Source organism: Spea bombifrons, chromosome 3, assembly GCF_027358695.1.
Source record: "Spea bombifrons isolate aSpeBom1 chromosome 3, aSpeBom1.2.pri, whole genome shotgun sequence".
Lineage (NCBI taxonomy): Eukaryota > Metazoa > Chordata > Amphibia > Anura > Pelobatidae > Spea > Spea bombifrons.
Window position 1 is genome coordinate 22016479 of NC_071089.1, and position 19760 is coordinate 22036238.

Consider the following 19760-nt stretch of genomic DNA (forward strand, 5'->3'; position numbering starts at 1 on the left):
CAATGAAAATGGTCTATATCTAAATATTGATATGTATTTTATAATTCAATAAATTGTATGAGCCGGATTTGAGGATCTACATGAAAATAGCCCAGAAATCATGGAATCCTTAAGAGATTTTATTTGTCCCGGCGAATGAAATTCACATTGTTCAATCTGAGCAAGGCAATGAAGTTAGCGAGTACTTGATTGTTCTGTGCTTGGCACACAGTAAGGTGTGGGAAAGTATTATAAGATTTCACATTGCAGATGCTGCATTATCCCGAATTGTGATTTTTTTTTTTAGTCTTCAGATTCAATGCTGTTCTGCAGATTACAAACAGCGACACCAAAGGTACATCTTATCATTATACCAGTAATGGCTGTATCATGTACATTGAGGGGGAGTTCATTTTTCCTTATTGGCTTAAGTAGATAATAAAAAGTATTCAACCGTAACATGATTGATAATCCTTGCTTCAAGCAATAACAAAAGAATTTGGGTTGAAAGTTTATTTTCTAATGCAGTAATAATAGACAAAGATAAGAAAAAAGATAAGCTTTGTATGGATGATATAGCTCTTATAGGTAGATACGGTTGTGCCCGCGATGTAGCTGGCATTTGTATGCCGTAGTACCAGCTCTGTGCGATAAACGACACTTAGCATCAAGCTGGACACTGTCTGGCATTGTGCCACCAGTTACTCACTATGGATCTTTATTTTCTTTCTGCTGGTTGTGGATCTGTTTTGCCGTGGGTTTGCTATCAGTGGGCTAATTAGAACGTGATATTAAATTCTAATTCTTGAGTCCTCATGGTGCTTCGTTTGCTTCCATTACTATCGATATTGATATAACCAAATACCATTTTTGGATATATTCGCGATTGTTGCAGATGCCTGCAAGCCACAGATCTGTCTAGATGGTGCTATAATTTAATGACCTTTATTTTTAGGATAGATTTTGTAATAGACAGTTTTGTTTTACTGTTTTACTTTCTAGATGATACATTTTAAACCGGTAGTGCTGCTGAAACATTTTTATACACTGCCACCCCAATGTTATATATATAGCCACTTGCTCACAAATGACAATTTTTTTAACGCCTTTATTTTTTCTTTTTCAAACAACCTTTGTAAGGATACATGCTAAAGAGACGTTGATCAATAACTAAACAATCGAATGCAATAAAGTAACGGGACATTTAGGGCACCTGCGGCATTGGGCTGTCCAAAGCCCAGTACGTACAATGTGCGTATTTGTACCTTAGATACATTTTTCAGTTCCCTTTTAGCATCTAGAGGCCGATAGATTTTTATGACTTTGTCTGTTTTACATCCACTGAACATTTACCTAAGAATTTGGAAATACTTTTTTTTTTCTTCATTGAGGGACAGGGACTGTTTTAATATGGGTTGTTTGTCGTCTCCAAAATGGCAACGAGCTGGACTTCAGAACCTTCAGATTTTCAGTACGTGATTCATTTTGTGTATGAAACAGAAGCAAAAGATACCACACCTTTGAGTGGCCCTTAGGTGTGAGTTTAGATCAGCGCATGCAAATTTCTTGGCAGATACAACAGCTGAATCTTAATGCACCACTCACCTTCTCCTGTAATAGAGTTGTGCTCAGCTACATGCTCAAACGGTAATGTGCAGCCGGCCCTGGGAATAGTACAATCCGTATCCCAGCGCGAATGACAGTGTTGTTAAAATGTTCATATGGTCTTTTCTGCTTTATCTATGCCAGCCGGTGAAACCCACCCCCACCCTTCTCCTTTTTATTTTCCACTTTTTAATAGAATTAGCAGTAAAAATATCAACTGATTGGTCTTATCAAATATATCGAATGTCAAATATATGAGTGTTTTTACTGCATGATCCATTAGATTTATTTTCTTGAAATACATAGAGTAAAAAATATGGGTACAATTCTTATCAAAATATTCTATTAACCCTTTTATGCTTATAGCCGTATCCAACCCACTTTCTACTTGTTTTTTTTTACCTAACACCTCACTCTAACACTAAATGTCTTGAATTTTCATTACAAATGTTCATTTCCTTTGTTTAGTGGTGGGAAGGGTTTTTTTTTTCCATCATTATGCCCGTTTTGTAGGCAGAACATCTTCGTTGGCAGATGGGCCAAATTAACAAGAGTATGCAAAGAAAAAAGGCATGCTTATAATAAAATGCACTTGAAGAAATGTGTTCCTACCCAGTGTGTTTAGTTAAAGGAGTGTTGACTGCTCTTCTGAATCCATGTTGGTCCACAATGGAACCTTGTCTCGTCCTGGGGTGATGTAGGGTGTTAGCTGGACAAATGGCTGTCAATCTGAAGGCTGCATATGGTGTTTTCATACCAGAGAAGACTTTTAGACAATATAATGGAATATTTGAATAAAGACAAAGCCACAGGTATAGAATTATACTGATTTAGTCTAGACTACGAATTCCAAGCAGAAGACTCCATAGAAGAATAGATATATTATATTCCTTAACTAATTATATTTATGTGGTGTGAGTATAGAGCACTATACAAGGTTACAAAACAAAAAGGTATCGTGCAGTGAAAAACATGATAAAATATAATAGCACACATGTTATTATGATTATTGTTATTATCGTTATTATGTTTTATTCAAAAAAGCAGCGCTTCTTACAGTGCATACATTCAAAGAGTATGTCAAAACTAGAACTGGCAGACTAAGACAAATCCATACATTAGGTAAAGAAGGCCCTGCTTGCAAGCTTCAATACATATACACTAATGCACGTATCAATGCATAATCTCAATGAGTTTATAACCAGATAAGGATATAGTAAAGCCTTATAATAAATTGTATGGGTTAAATACTGTCTTTAGTAAACTCTAGGGCAACCTTTTGTAGACCCTCTTTGGATGGAGTTGCGAAATGCTGAGTAGCTATGCATATTTTGCCTTGACTTTTTGCTCATCCTCTGAAAATATTTAGTGTCTAGTTTTCAAACTCATTCAAATATAAAGAAATCCCTTATGCAGGTGTGTTAGCATGAAGGCAGCTATATGGGAAAAAACATTCAGTATATTATTGATATATGTATATGTAAATATATAAAAATGTTGAGAAGCAAGATCAAATTGATCAATGCGCTCTTCAGCAAAAGGCTGTCAGGGATTAAGAATTAGAAATGTATTGTACATTAGACAGCAATGTATTGTTGGATTCTGTCATCCGTCTTATAAATCTGATATATTATGCATATAAATAAACATAATAAAAGATATGCAATGTATATTGTAATCCTGACTTGATTAGTGTCATTCAGAACGTATCTGAAAATTATTTTATGAATATCTGACACTGCAGGATCAGGACAGTTCTACTTTTTAAGTCTATGTTTCCTTTGTGTCAATGCTGTGATTTTTTCTAAAAAAAAATTAAAATAATATATAGTATATTACTAATGGCAAACGTGAGCCATGAACAAGAATGTTTATTACCTTTCTGGCAATCCAATTTATTTTTAGAATCAATAAACTTCAGACAATGCATGTAAAAATGAGATGATATTTAAATTTGCATTTATCCTTATATTACTAATATGCTTTAAAACCTCTAATAGACAATATATTTTTAAGAACATTTATAATTGCTTATTATTTTGTGGGGGGGGGCAAATGTTTGGAATACTTATAATGTATGAAAAAAAAAGAAATTTGTAACAATGATGAAAATGAAAAGGATTTTGCTACGTACAAACAGTCAGTGGACCCATTTAAACCTGGAACCTATTTTTATGCATTATGAAATAAAGAGGTGATATACGAAATAAATTCTGCTAAAAAAAAAACTCTTCGCTCCTTAGAAACAACTGCTTTTAAACATTTTGGGACTTCAAAGTGTATGGTTTTTCTTCTGATGTTAAGGCTAATGTCACTAGTAGCAGCGAGGGGAAAAAAAAGTATTTCTTATTTCACATACAAGTGGCTTGCTTAACAAGTCAGCACAGGCACATACTTGTTTGTACAATAGAGATAAAAATTCCTGTATAAAAATAATTCACTTGCTGACAGCAGGCATTGTGCAGGGGCTGCCTCTTTTGTGCTGGCTGCGGGTCTGAGATCGAGGATCACGACTCCTGCTTTTTATGCAGAACAGTCTATTACGATCGCTTGCTGAATTCGGCCTAAAAGTTAATTGCTTAATTTTTAGAAATATTTCAACCTCCCTTTGTGACATTTTTCTTTCTTCTCCTCCCCTGGTAAGGCTGCTGTAGTTTTCTGCAAACGTTGCAAAAAAAAGGGGAAGCGTTTTTGGCAGGTTAAGAATTGTGGCCCCTTCTAGATGCATTTGCATTGCAAGCTATTGTCTGTTTTAGTCTTTTGTCTTGGCTCTGATAGATTCCGTGTAAAGTATGGCTGGGCTCTGGCTCTTTGTGCAATAACTTTGGAACAGGGATGGATTGTGTGTAAGGTAGACCTGTGGCTGACAAAGATGTCTCTCGAAAAAAAGGTTTTTGTGTCAGTGCAGATTTCATGCCAAATCAAATTGATCATTTAAAGTACTCATTGTTGAGTTTTTTTTTAAAAAAGATTATAAATGTTGTCAATGTTGGCGTGATAAACTGATTTTAACTGTTTTTGTGTTTTTTTGAATTTACAAAGGGTTAATCTGGGACCTGTAAGCCATAAAATGGTTGTTCTGTGTTCTAACGTAATATTCTGTATATATGGTACATAAATTGTAGTTTAAGAGGAGTTTATGAAGCTTTAGTAATTCTTAGGTCCACCACAAACCCAATGTATGTTTGAGTTCGATTCGCTGATTTGATTGTAAGCTATTAACAAACTTATTTTTTTTATTATTATTATTAAAAGGACACTGTGTACCATATGATTGTAGATCTTTAAAATAATGCGCAACGACTTTAATTATTAAGGATATTTAATTCGCAAATATTGGCAGCGACACTTCTAAAAAAATATCAGTTCAACCAAAAGACTCAGAGGATTAGGAATATCATTTATTGGATATTAGGAAGCTGTGTATTGTTTGGTGCCGCTAGAACCGCGAAAGTCTTCTAATGATACATGATGCATGAGATCTGGGAATTCCGTATCAAACAAATCACATTTTAATGGAAATCTTATGATGTGTAAGTGTAGGATTCAAATGTGTGGCCACTAATTAGTGAGACTGCCTGCCACTGAGCGAGATTAGAGAATCCTGCGGCTCACGCTGCAGAGGAACGCTTCTCTGCGGTCTCCTTTAATAATAAAGTGGCCGCTACGCATCAAAAAGAAAGGTAAGATACTGAAGCAGTGTTTCTAGAACACCATCGTAGTGTTAGATCATGCAGGAACCCATTCAGTTTGCAGTCCAGCAAAGATGGGGTTGACCATGAACAATAAGTCCCAAACATTCCAGAAAAGTAATTCAAATGGTTTATGTAAAGGTAAGTCTTTGAATCAGTTGAAAATGCATACACACATATTTTATTAAAAACTTTAAATAATGACTAAATCTTTATCAAAAGAGGCCAAATAGTGCCTTCCTATGTTATTCTACAGGATAAATTATCATTACTGAAGAAGTCCCAAAGGATTTTATAAGAAGAAATTTAACGATCTCAAGGAAATCTAGAAAAAAACTTTGTACAACCCCCTTAAATGTCATATGATACATTTGTGACAGGTAGATAAGCTCAGTATTACTTTTTTTCTATGGCAATCTTTTGTCATGCAAATGGTTAATTCTTCACGCCTAAATAAATTATATTTTCTACGGCATGTGATCTTAAGAGCATAGCGACAAATAACGTGATCTTTGGAGAATAACAACAGATCTTTTTGAAAGTCTTGTTGATTAAAAAAAAGAAATACAAAGATACATTCATATCTGTGAATTTTAGCAGATGAGATCACGCAAGAGTCTCAAATAATATGAGCTGGCACATACGTTCTTTAAAAAAATATGAAACTGGGGAGTATCGTTACTTCCTCAAAACTATAAAGTGAAGTGGAACTTAACGGTACCCATAACTGATTGTCTCACATGGTTTGGTTGGTACATGCAAATCTCAGTTTCCAGAATGCATCTTGAGGCATTAGTTTGCCTGTCTGATATACCACAGCTGATATTTAAAGACGCAAGTGAAAAACAGACCAGGGTTTCACTTCTCATTAATTGTACCCTGTTCCCCTACTGAAAAATTATTCTTTTTGTAAGAGCACACATACGTATTTTGGTGGATTTTATGCTACTATTCTAAGATGACCATAATACTGTGTAAGGATTGTGTATTTTTTGATCTTCATAGTTAGAGAGATTAAGCTACACCGAGCCATATTTAACAAAACTGGAAAACAAAAAAATGGAGAAATCAGGAGATACACACATACTGAGCCTGCCAGAAACGTGGCACCCAAATTCAGTACACTTGCCTTGATAAATAAGGCCATTTATAGTTAATATAAAAGGGTCTCAGTAAGCCTACATTGTCAGAAATAAGTGGTTAACAAACAAATTTTTCAAATGAGATAAACTTATTATTAATGGTTTCTACACATGCTGGATTCTGATGTACCGTGTAAATGCCTGGCACTGATAGCACCCCGAGACCATACTGCATGATCACAAGACATCACAAAAGTAAAATGATGTGCAAAGAACATCTGATGATATGCCCATATGGTAGGTGATAGCCAGCCCGTGAAATAAAAATATCCTTCAGCCTCAATCGTCCTAGGATCATAAGGATCATAAAACGTAAATTCTAAGTCCCTTTGTTGTGTGTTTTTTTTAATCTGTTTAATTCAATATATTCATTTAGATGTTTAGAGAAGCAAAATACACTTATCTGAACACATCATAATATTATAGCTATCGGGATATTTTGCACATTTAAGTGTTCACCAAAAGAACGACCCTACATGTCTAATATGTACGTTTTTACAGATCCGGTGTAGGAGATCTCAAGATCCTCGCTGTAATTCCAGAGCTTATTATGATCCTTGTTCACAAATAAAACATCACTAGGACCACAATCTAGATTTAGGGTACAGACACTGACCTATCGAGTATACACCGAATCAAGCGTGATAAACCCACAAGGCCCTGAATGAGTTAAACAGCCTGTGCACTAAAAAGAAATATGTGATATATGAGTGATATGAAGCAAAATAAGCCTAAATACGTTAGGCCCGGGGCAGTTGTACCTTCTGGCTTCATCAGCACCTCTCCATAAAGGAGGCCCTGCAGGTTTGCCATTAAAAAAAAGAGTGGAAAAAATAAATAAGAAAATCTCGGGACCAGCAGCACTGTGCTTTTTGGATGAATTTTACTGATAATTTGCTAAAGCTCATTTGAATTTTAAGCACTGCTTTAATCTTCAAAGGCTAAATTGCTTTATGAATATGCATGGTATGGGCAGACTTTAGTTCATTACCTAGTTGTAAATTCTAATGACCATTAGGTCCTTGCAGTAATTGCGAATTGTTTTGCATTTTTGATTGGCTTATTAACATGTGCATTCAGCGCACATCAGGCTGGCCTGTCAGCTTGCTGGAGGAGGGAAAAAAAGGTGAAAATTGTTTATAGCACGAAGATTCTTAAGATTTCTAACCAGCCCAACCCCCACCCTCGATCCGTGGATATTTATGATATAAAAAAATAAAAAGGAGCTGTTTTTTTTCTCCTGAAGAGTGAAAGTTCACCAAGAGATTTGACATATTTAATTTACATGATGACTTTGCACTCCTTCATTAATGTAATTTGCATATGAAGCTGTTGTTAATCACTTTTGATCATGTTTTGTGTATTAGCTGCCTCACTGGCTTTTCTCCCTCAGATGCGCAGGCAAAAAGGAGCAAAATGATGCATCTCCATGCCAACTTTCCTTTAGTGAATTGAGGAATTACGAGCTTAACCTCCAGTAATTAAATATGTTTTATCAGTTTTCTCTTTTTTTATGTTAAATACAGTTTGTGAAATGTACAATGAAACTGTTCCCATTTGGGGGAGACATTCCTTCAAAAATGTAGATCCCCCCCCCCGTTTCCCAGCGGTTCAGTTGAATTGATCTTGGCAAAAAGGCAGCGAGGTTAAGCTGCGAGCAATTTGACAATAGTGAGACGGAATGCTTTAGGGTTGTTGCTGTTCTACGAGGCTGCTGTGATCCGAGATATAAAAATCCAATCTTATAGAAACATCTATCAATGATTGACGGTGGGCTTGGGTTGTAAAAAAAAAAAAAAAAGTGAAATGTTCATTCACTCATATGTTAAAATTTTAATTCATTTTCTCTGTCCTCCCTCTTTAGTTATCTGTGTTTTTATAGAAGAAAAATGTACCGAATGGTTCTTATCTACCATCAAATTCTGTGTTTGTAAGAGGTCAGCGGCTTCGGGATTTTAGATGCAGAAACTACCACAAAAATAAGCCAAGATAACATCAGAAGATCAGTCAGCTGGTCTCTCAAAATTACATGCCAAGCCTCTCAAACATGTATAGATGACACAATCAGCAATATTGAACATTATCATAAATACAACTTTTTGAAGGTATCTATTAAAATAAGCACGTGGTGTGCTAGGAAGGGGACTATAGAAACAGTTGTGAGATAGACCGTTTTTGTAGGCCCTACTTGTCTTGTCTTGGCTGACCACCATGTTCTAATGTTTGCTATATAATACAATGTGCTGTGTGTTTGTAATGGCTGGGAAGGGCACTTCCATTTATAAGCAACACCAAAGGTAGTTTCCCCATTGATAGCCCCAAAGTAGCTCATCTGCGTAATTCTTAACATGTGACTTTAAGTATGCAAGCTGGCCGGTACTGATAAACCCATGTCGAAGAGCTACAAAAGAGAGCGTAAGATTTATTAGAAACCGGGGTAAGGTAAATGGTATGATTTATGGTGAAGGGAAAGGAAGGAATTTATGAAGAACCACAGAAAAATGATGCTTTTTGTGTCTCATTTAAAACCCTGAAGGAAAGTTGAGCACAAAAATCATATGTTTATGCTGTAACATATTTAGTAACTGTATATTTAAACTCTTGAGCATACAAGATGTAATGATTCTTATTATTTAATTCTATTTGACAATACTTGCTATAACGACATTCACACATACACACTCATATGGTGCGTGCACACCCCTTTCTGATTATGCTTTATAATTTAAGCAGATTGTGCAGCCACGAACGGCTAAATTCAGCTGCCTCCCTTTCATGTAGAATTGAAAATGCTAAGACAGTCTTCAAGACAAAGCTCCATTGTTGTTTTTATCTCATCAGGCATTTATCTAAAGCCAAAAAGCATATGGCTTTACATACTGTCAGTATCTCACAACTAATGGTCTGGATGAGATGAATCTAAAATAAAAAAAAAAAACAATATTCGAATGGAAACAGAATATGCTGTTGAGAATTTTTTTTTAACAAAATGTATTTTAACCTCAAAAGGAACCTAGTACTGCCCTTCGATGTCTCTTCACCATAGTGTAGTAAAAACACAGTTCAGTTCAAAGTTGTTAATATTCAGCTGGGAAACAGTATCCAGAGCACAAATAAATTATTAAGTGCATGAACTTTTTAGGCAGTAAGATGAACTGATGGGGTCCATCTGTGAGATCTAGGGGCTTTTTATTTGTGTGTGTCGAACGATTCTGCCCTTTCCGACTCCATAGCCTTTGGTCTCTGGCCAAGTGCATGCATAATTGATTCCACACGCACTATCATTTTCTTGATGTAATTGATTCAGTAAGATATGATGAAATCTAATGGATAGTTTACCATTTCAAAATGATCAAAAAACCTTAACTGTCCAACCTTGTATCGGTCAGCGTAAATAGCATCTGATAGTATTACCATTTTACTTTGTTATATCTCTTCTCCTAGAGAAAAGGAATCGCACATGGAAACGGAACACTCCGTGAGAAAACTTTCTCATCTGGTTTTAATGATCTATTTTTTCCTATAAATATATATATATAGAGAGAGAGAGAGAGAGAGAGAGAAAGAGAAAGAGAGAGAGAGAGAGGTACAACAGTCCCTTTAAGCCCACATACTTATTTGACACCATCCAAATGCACAAGGTGTTTCTCAAAATGTCCTTGAGAATGTTCAAAATGGACTTCTTCTGCACGTGTGTAACCTAATTAAAAAAATGCATTTGGGTGTGCTGAATGCACGAAATTAGATGTTTCTGGAAACAGACATCTTACATATCATTAGTAACTAATGGGTAGGCATAAGGCTCCCCTGAACATACGACAAGGCCAATAACCCATTAGGTAGTTTGGAAAGAAATGGACAGATTGGAATAATGTTTATACAAACATTACTACTATACTACATTTTTTGTAGAAAAGATTACGTAAGAAGAGATTTGTAACACAGAATATTTTGGACAAAGAACCAGCCCCGAGAAGGCATCTCATTTGTGATGAGAAGAAATTAGTGTTACTGAGAAAATAGATATAAAAAGTACTGTAACTAAAATAATTGACTTCCTTTTTATACCTGTTTTCAAAGCTGTTCTAAAAAGGTGATTTATCGTAGCTCAAAATGCTGAAATAAATGTTCTGTTCCGGAGCTGCAGTGGCTTTTTGGCATTTGATATGTCATATCTATCCAACAAATAAAGATGTGCTGTGGTCCTATTCAGGGAACATGAAAACCTACCCCTCTGACAATACATATCTGTCCTCTGCTACCCTGGTTATTTTAAGTTATGCGTTCTATTCCCAATCAGCAGCAATTAGGACAAATTAGCAGTACTGTGAAATGTGTTGTAAAATTAAGAACAAGTATGACTAGGAATAAAGAGTCTATGGCCCTATTATTAGCACATAGCAGTGATTTCCTTTAATTATACTACTACTTTGACAAACTGGGAGTTAACATAAATGCAAAGTGAATTAGACTATCTGTAATGTCTCTAGTGTTATCGGTTGACTCCACTCAGGCTTTCAAGGAATATCAATGACAAAAATCCAAGAACTGGTCAAATTAGCATGAAATCAGTCAAATAAGGCTGATACATGCACACGGAGCTGGTTCTCCTGCAAAGGCTTGAGAAGCGCGTTTTGACGTATCATGTGAAATGGAGAGAAACGTTACGTTTATTAACTGCTAGAACACCACATGACTTTTTAAAACATGTTTGCTTATCCTATCCTGTCTTCAAATAAAAACGTTTTGTTGTCTTTGGCAAAGCCTTAAGAGCCAAGGCAGGTTTTGTAAGTCAGAATAACGGCCAGCACACGATGCGACATTTGATCAACGAACACACACTTATGCCAGCAAATTCATCTCAATCTGTAAATCAGGAAGGATCGGTGCGGGACTCCCCTCTTTAGTGAGTGTTGAAAGGGACGGTGTAGGCCACGACTTACAACATCCTTTATAACCAATCGTATATTTTCATCTTCCAAGCGACAGTCGCGGCAGAAGTGCATACAAACTGTTCAACAATATATCAACATCTTTATGAGTTTGTGGAATGATGTTTGGAGTCTTTCCAGCATGTCATAATACTCACAATATGTGATGTGACATAACAGGAATTTCATAGATAATTGATGAATATATATATATATATATATATATTTATACCCCCCCCCCAGTTGTTGTTCTAATAGGTTTGGTGTGAGTTGAAATTCAATATTTTATTATATTTTTTTTAAACTAGCTGTACACTGAAATAGTTTAACCCACCCCCCATTTCTACTTACAATTTAGGTTGAAACTCAAGAGACTGCAGGTTTCAATAACAATTTCTTCCAGTTTAGACATCTGCTTGTCATATTATAATCTGCAGTTTGGATCATACAAGCATACCCTCCAAAAAAAGAGGTTACGACTTGATTTGTCATGTTTCAGTCCCTGGCATGAGTAGATCCACAGGTCATATGATAGTAGGACAACCTCTATGTAATACTGAGTTGGTGGAGTGGAATTTTTTACCTTGGATTTTTGAGTTCGGTATAAAAATTTTAAAGGGAATTGTAAACAAAACAGGATATTTTCTGTATTGCTGAGAATAATGTGTTATAATGTTTATTAGCTTTCCAATATAATATAACATTTATCAGTGATGCACAATGTCTGATGGTAAATTGTGAATTTATAAAACCATGACAGGAGTGTGGCCCTTGAGTTTTATTTGATTGCCGTGGTTCCTAATCTTTAATAATTTACAATGGTCAACTTTTATTGTGCTTATCTGATGAACATGGTGGGAATACTTTTTACTAGTGACCTTAAAAAACAGAAGATGACCTCTGGTCTCGGCTGAAACATCACAATGAAACAACTGTGTGTGGTCATTCCATGAAGGAAAATTGGACAGGAGGCAAAAACAGATCTACATTCACAAATGTTAATCCAGATTAGAAAAAAAATTAAATAGTAAACCTTGGGTTAAATTTGAATTAACAATGGAGTACATAACAGATTGACAAAGCAATTTGAAATGATAGCGTTAGTGTTAATATATGTATTGTACTAAGCGCTGTGTAAATTGTTGGCGCTATATAAATGAAAGATATTAATAACAATATTTTTATAGCTGGATCAGGAAAAAAACTACAAAAAAAATCAAATAACTGTATTCCTATCTGTGTTACGAGTATTGTGGGGTTTGCTTTGTTTAGTACCCAATCACTGCCATAGAGAGCTGTGATGCTGAAAAGCATGCGTTGATAAACATCGACTTTTTGGGTTTATAGAGGTGAAAACATACATATAAAGGAGTGAGTTGACTGCTTTTGTGTTTTATATATTCAGGCCATGTCTTACTTTTGAATGCCCGAGTTTTTTTTTTTTTTTTTTTAAACAATCCTGTCTGGACTAGGAGGGGCTTAAGCCAAGTGGTCCATCACATCTGCTCTAGAGAAAGTGGCAAATAAAAGGAGTAAGTTGTAATAGGCCAGCGATACAATGGAAAAATTGTGCACCGAGAGATTCCATCCCTTTAGTCTTAGTGTGACCAGACTGGTTTAGCAGACAGAATGATAGATTGCTTTGTCAAGGGTCCCAGGGTGTGCCCTGATCTTAAAGCACTTTGTTTATCTTGAATAGAAAAAGGGAAAGCACAGACATAATCAGTGTCTAGTTTGCAGGAGCTTCCAGGGGTGGGGGGTGAAGGGATAGCCAGCAAAAATAAAACAAAATTGTTATTTAACACATTCATGCTCCAGGAAGCATGCTGGTGCACTAGATTTAGCGTTAATATCATACAAACCACCCCAGATGATATATAAATATATATTTTTTGTAAATACTTAAAAAAAATTCATAAAAATATATAGGTATGGATGGACAAAAAAACCCCCTTAAGACTCAGACTGGTTTATCCACCGAACGCACCTTGTGTAAATTAATTGAAAATTCTTTTATATTTCATACTATGCCATCTGGAGTATTACTTTAAAGCCTTGACAAAAAAAATTGATATATCTGAAATTATGTCAAGCAAGTTACAAATCAATGAAAGGTATAAGTGGCTTTTACATTACTGTAACTTAAGCAACAGATAATGGTGAGATAACCCCTTTGGCGCTGGTGAAGAATTACGTTCATAGTTGTAGCTACAATAGAATGTCGTTTTTGGCAGGGAGTAGGTTAAAGGCGTTCTGAAGACCGTGTCGGAAAAGAAGATGGGGTGGGGGAGGGGTGGGATGACGCTGTCCATTAACAGATGAACTTGGATGAAGTCCAGGATTTTGATGAGAAAGTGTCATAGCCCAAGAGCATTCAATATTTTTTATACCTGCTGACTGTTCATCATAGTCTCTCAGGTCTTGTGGCTGAAGGCAGAAAGAAAAACAAAATAGCTCAATTTTTTTTTTTGTTCTCAGAAAACCAGTTGAGACCAGTCATTTGGCCACGCAGGCAGGTGCCATTATATTTACTGGCTTGATGCTACATGTAAAAAGTAGTTAGACTTGTGGTGATGGCAGGAAGACAACCCAGGGGTCCAGGACAAAGGAAGGATTCCAAGCACTGATAGACAAAATGCAGGAAGGGAAAGCCAGGGAACAGGCAAAGGCTAAAAACCTACCAGGTCGACCAACGAAAGAATCCCAGAATTTAGCAGAGATAACAAAACTTGCGTGTAGCTTTCACAACTAATACAAACCTTTTCCAGGTGAGAATTTGTAACTGAAAAATGCAACTGACCCCCAATAGTTGTGGAAAGGCAAAAATTGGTTGTATCTAGAAGTGAGTTTGACATCTTATGGCACCCAAGTAACAGCGCCATATGACTAAATACATTTCCTATTGGTTTAGTCGTTACCGTGATGTATCTATCTCCTGGATAGTCATAGCAACCAGGCTTATGTGCCGACTATTGTCCTTCTAAGGCAGCATTTGGCAGTAGAAGTAGAAATTGGTGTTTTCCATGGGTGCTCCATAGATGTCATGGGGTTGCCCAAGTAATATGAATGTTGATAAGTATGGCGGGTCAATTGGTACCGTAATACTTAATAAAGTACAGTCAGGACTTAAAGAACACTTCCCACAAAGTATCTATACATGAATACTAGAATCCAAAGCTGTAACTAAGGCTGTGGATGTCACACTTCTGGAAGCTGGAGCACCTTGCAGAGTCTGAGGTAGCTGCCCTTCTTGCCCTATGGAAGTTATGGCCCTTCTAGAGTCTGGAAAATGAAGTCTGATGTAAACTGGCTTAGCCCTGATGAAACACAGTAAGATGCCTAATGACTATTTTAGACTGTCTTCTGTGCAATAAACGTAATAATTAAAACAATAGTAACATAAAAGTTTTGCCAGCTTTTTTGCCTCTTCGGGTGATAATAATATAATAAACTGAGCATGACAATGAATGTCTAGAATCCTTAACAAGACTCATTCGGCAACATTAACAATAACAACAAATCTATGGGACATGGTGTTTTTAATAGGTTTTTAAAATGGTTTTAATAGCTTTTTAATGCTGGTTCAGTCTAATTTTTACTTCATTTATCTTGCCTATACATCACGTACATGCACCCACTTACTAGTCAGTTAATTAAAAATTATCCTCTTACACCAAAAAATCCATGTTCATATCTACTTTATCCGCAGTGAGGAATAAACATATCTCTGCAAATGTCATTAATTCAGTATATGCTTGTCACTGCTGAAGGTTTGCATTGCCCACACGTACCATGTATTCACTGTGAATACAATGATATTATTTTAATCAGATGATCCATTTTTAGTATTCTATTTTTAACTCTTTTGACAACGGGGATAGCTGCGGGAAGCCAGTTTCACACATTCTTAATGCTTTTTTGTTCCAAAACCACCTACAGCTGCCTTTGTCGATGGATTAATACCGTATTTCAATTAAGGGCGGCCTTTGTTTTTGATTGATGTAAAACAATTTAAGGTTAACTATTAAACGTGGGCAAATCTAATAAAACAGACAAAATATGTCCCCCAAGTTACTGTTTTGTTAGAATCACTGTATCCTTGTTTGTTCATTTAGATATTATTCTTTAACGAGCCCCTAATGTATATACAGTAGTGTAAAACCAATTCCTCTCTACCATATTTAGAAGGTAATCAGATTAAACTAGGGCTATAAACGACCAATTACTGTTGGAATAGAGGAGGAATAAATGATACAAGTACTAGAACGGTAAAATTGAGCTTAAAGAGGCAGATTTGTCCGTGAATATTAAAGGAAATGTTTTGCTTTCCTGTTATTTGAGAGAAATGTGGGTAGCGGATAGAAATGCTTCTGGTTCGCTAACCTTGAGGAACAAGTCGGATCTTCTGAACATGCTTGCGCATGCACAGGCGTCGGGAATGGGCATTCAGTGTATGATGTACTAAGTGTATTACACTTCACAAATTTAAAAAGCAAACAATTTACTACTTCTCAATAACGAAAAAAAATGTATTGGGAAATAAAATAAAGCCATAACGAAAGGTGGATTTCTTGTACTGCTGTCATAGACTACAATTCCCATAACGCTTAGCTAGTTTATATAGAGTTGCCATGCATATATACTATAATAAAGTAGGTCCCCTCTCTATTCTATAAAGAGGTTTATTACACTAGGCTAGCAATCGAGATGTTCATTCCTGCTTCCAGGAACCAAATTTGTCACATAATAAAACATACAGATAACTCACACTTTCTTGAATTGCACATATTAAGTTAATTAATACACAAATGCTTTAATCCACCTGGAATAAACATCAAGCTATACAAATATCTCATAATGCACACAGTATTAGGACATTTTTTTTCTTCACGGACAACTGTTGCCCCAGTCTTACTAAAGATGCATAAAAAAATGCATAGTTGTATCCATGATAAGCTATATTCTTCCTTATTTTGCAACCATTCCTATTTTCCATGTATATTAGCATAAAATGTTAAAATTGTCTTAGGGGGTTCAGTTTTTATAAGAACCCAGCTGCACCTCAGGTTGAGCTCTTGACCTCAAGCAAGAGAAAGACAGGACTCTACTATAAAGTTTGTAAACCTTTTAGTTTAAATAAACTACCAAAGTAGAACATTAGACACCACTAAATCTAATCCTAAACTAGTATTTAGGACCTGCAATGACAAAAGCCAAGGCCTCTTTAGGAAGAGGAACCGGAAAGCCTGTGGAAACCACAACAATCGTTGGAGTCCTTATAACCTGGGTCACTCTGATTTTCAAAGTATGGTTCAAGGAACATCTGCGATAGTAGCCTTGCAGGTCTAGATTGTTGGTAAATGCAAATTTTATATAAGCATTATCCAAGAACCTACTAAAGTCATCACATACTTCTCCAATCCAACCATCTTTAATTACTGTTTCTCACACAGGGTCTACTGGCTCTATTATGTTTATTTATAATGCTTAAGGTATTGGAATACGCACAAATGGAAATGCTTTGTGAGAATCTACAATTTATAGACCCAATGTAAAATGTGATATGTTCCAGAATTATATATATATTCCCTTTTTTTCTTTAGCAAAACCACCGATCAGGCATCAACCGTAAGAACCCATATATACATTTTATTTTTTTACAAGTCACACGTTCAAAAGAGCACAAAGTGGGTAATTATCGTGTTACATTGTAACAGTCTAATATAGTACATTTGATAGATATCCCTGTTTGAGCGAAGGCACCTTTAAAATGTTATCGACTCCCGTGCCTGACTGGTTAATAGGCGGTTGAGCGAGTTGTGTATTATTTGTTCTTCAAACTGATTGAAACGTTGACTAAAAATCAATGCTGTTGACTAGTGATAATTTACAGTACTCACTGTGTGTTTGGCTTGTACACGGAGCCGCGCAGGGTTTAATGAATCAAACGTCTCATTGGTCAGCCTTTTAACATGTTCCATCATGGCCTTAATTTATGGCTGCAGAATATCACCCTACTCCTGACACAAGGCTGTGTTCTGCAGACACCATTGTTTCATAATCCAAGAGGAGGACTACAAAGGCTCAAATTACACTATCTTCAGGCTAATTTAAATGCACTGCAGATTGAAATCAGGGCTCGTTTGTCCCCGATGCAAATTATTAAGTTCTAATTATAAATATCCATTTAATTACTCCATACATTTTTATTTCACAGGCCAATTTCGGCAATTCAGCATGAGATAGATACATGAGAGAGAATCCGCAGTAATTAATTGTGCACTTTTCAATATCTAAATGGTGGAGACGCCAGCTTTTTTTTTTTTTACTAAATGACTGACTGCGTTTTGCACATGCAAAGCTTTCGTGGTATCGTTATTTCCTTTTACGCTATCGTTTTTTTTCCCAATGTAAAAAAAAAGTCTGAAGTATGGATAAAGCAGGTCTATTCAGATGTACAAAAGATGAGATAGGATGTATAAGGTCATCATGACCTTGAGGAAATGACATCACCAACCTTTTCCCTTGTTGTTTTCTTTGGGAAATGGAATGGTTTTGAGCAACTTGCACATTGTTTTTTGTAGCCTTGTTTTCGCTTCCACTGGTGGACAAGCATGATGAAGGTCCTATATGGAATTATATTTGGCACAGTTCCTAATCAGTGTTTACCTCTCAGATTACATACATGCTGGAGTGAGAAGGGAATAGAAAAGGGAAGGAGACGGATGAGATCGGGCCTCCATTCGATAGATTTATTTTCCCTGCATTATTTGTGGCCTCTAAATTCTACAGACCTGGACAACGTGCAGTTTGCCCTTTTTGGGTCAATTATTCAGAATAATTCATGAAGAAGAAGTATTTATTATTTCTTTAGCATATCTTTCTTCAGTTGCTTTGCTACACTGATTGGAAGTCAGGTACTCACTACCCTTGCTCTAAAGTAGAAGTTTTGCCCGTGAGTTGGGCCTGCATGATTCAGGAGAAGCCGGTTTTGTAGTTCATAACGCATTGTTTATGCGATGAGAAGAAATCGGTCCTTTCACCTCAATTCACCTACAACCCACTTTAATGAATCATTATGGACCAAGAGTACTGCCTGACTGTAAGACGAAGTTTAATACATCGAACATCTATGTGTCGGTTAGAAATATTGTGTAGCCCAGAGCCCTTTTTGTTGTTTTGTACACTGACAGTATTTTTGTTGAGCGGCTTGTATTAAAGTGGACATGTCCTTAAAATCCCTCTTACAACAAAGAATTATTGAATGTCGTAGCAATTAAACCCAGGACATCGTATTTGAGCTAAAATTGTTAGTATAGTTTTATTTGACGAGTTGATCAGACATTTTGAATTTCGTATTACATGGAACTGCTAATATGTGATTTCATTATGTCAAAAAATGTTACTTATTCATAAATTGCATGTTTGTTACAATATTACTTTTTACTACAAGAATTGGTTCCGGAAGAGAGCCACATCTCCATTTTCTCTTCGTCTGAGAAGCTCTTTCCTTTTCAGTTGAAATTTAGGGGCTGGCGAAGAAACCTTCAGCTGTGGAAAATGCCTGCAGACATTGCCTCAGGTCAGGCGGCAAAACGCATAATCAATATAGCAGCTTGAAACAGAATGTTTGAATTTTGAACAATTAAATATTTATAAAGGAGGATTTAAAAAAAACCCTTAAAGTCGCGTTATTAAAAACCAATCACCTAGCGCATAATCCGAACAAAGGTTTGGATAGGTGCCGTGATACATAAACACCATTGCCTTCACAAATTCTTATTATTGTTTATTGATTTATATAGTGCCATCATATTCCACAGCGCTGTACAATTATCTTGTAATGTACAGTGTTGTTAAATGGATACAAATTATTTAGTTATTTTAAAAAGGACTTCTTAAAAATACATGTTGAATCCACAATAGTTCCTTAACGCTTTGATTTCTAGAGAGACTGGGCTACCATCCTCACTGAAGCTTGAAATATTCTCTTACTAAAAGCCTAAAACTGTGCGGGAATCTGTCATGTGAGTCATGTGATTTAATGGAATAAATAGTTCAGTTCATGCAAATTTGATACGAAAATAATCTGAACATTTTTTATACTAAATATACAATAAATATAGAAACCTAGAATTTGACAACAGATAAACATTCAGTCTATCTAATCTGCCCATTCCTGATGTAAAGACCTTAAATGATCCTTGGTCTTGTCTTTCAAGAGAGCTTTACACCTATGCAATGCGTATTTAAATTAGCCTCTACCACTTCTGCTGTGAGGCCGTTTCATTTATCTACCACACTCTCAGTAAAGTCAAACTTCCTTACGTTACTACAAAAATAAAGGGTTATTCTTTTCACAACTAGGGGAACAGCAAAGATTTTAATTATATTTACTTGCAACGAGTTTA

The 19760-nt window shown here is 35.9% G+C and overlaps 1 protein-coding gene across 3 annotated transcripts in view; it reads left to right on the forward strand.

The window, feature by feature from the left end:
- Window positions 1–19760, forward strand: part of BCL11A (BCL11 transcription factor A) — a 72644-nt gene that overhangs the window by 9736 nt on the left and 43148 nt on the right. Inside the window, exon 3 of one of the 3 annotated variants that reach the window (XM_053459700.1) lies at window positions 287–334. The exons of the other annotated variants lie outside the window; for them this stretch is intronic. Coding sequence (XP_053315675.1) covers window positions 287–334 — 48 coding nt within the window. The remainder of the gene's footprint in view (window positions 1–286; window positions 335–19760) is intronic. 3 annotated transcript variants of the gene reach the window in all.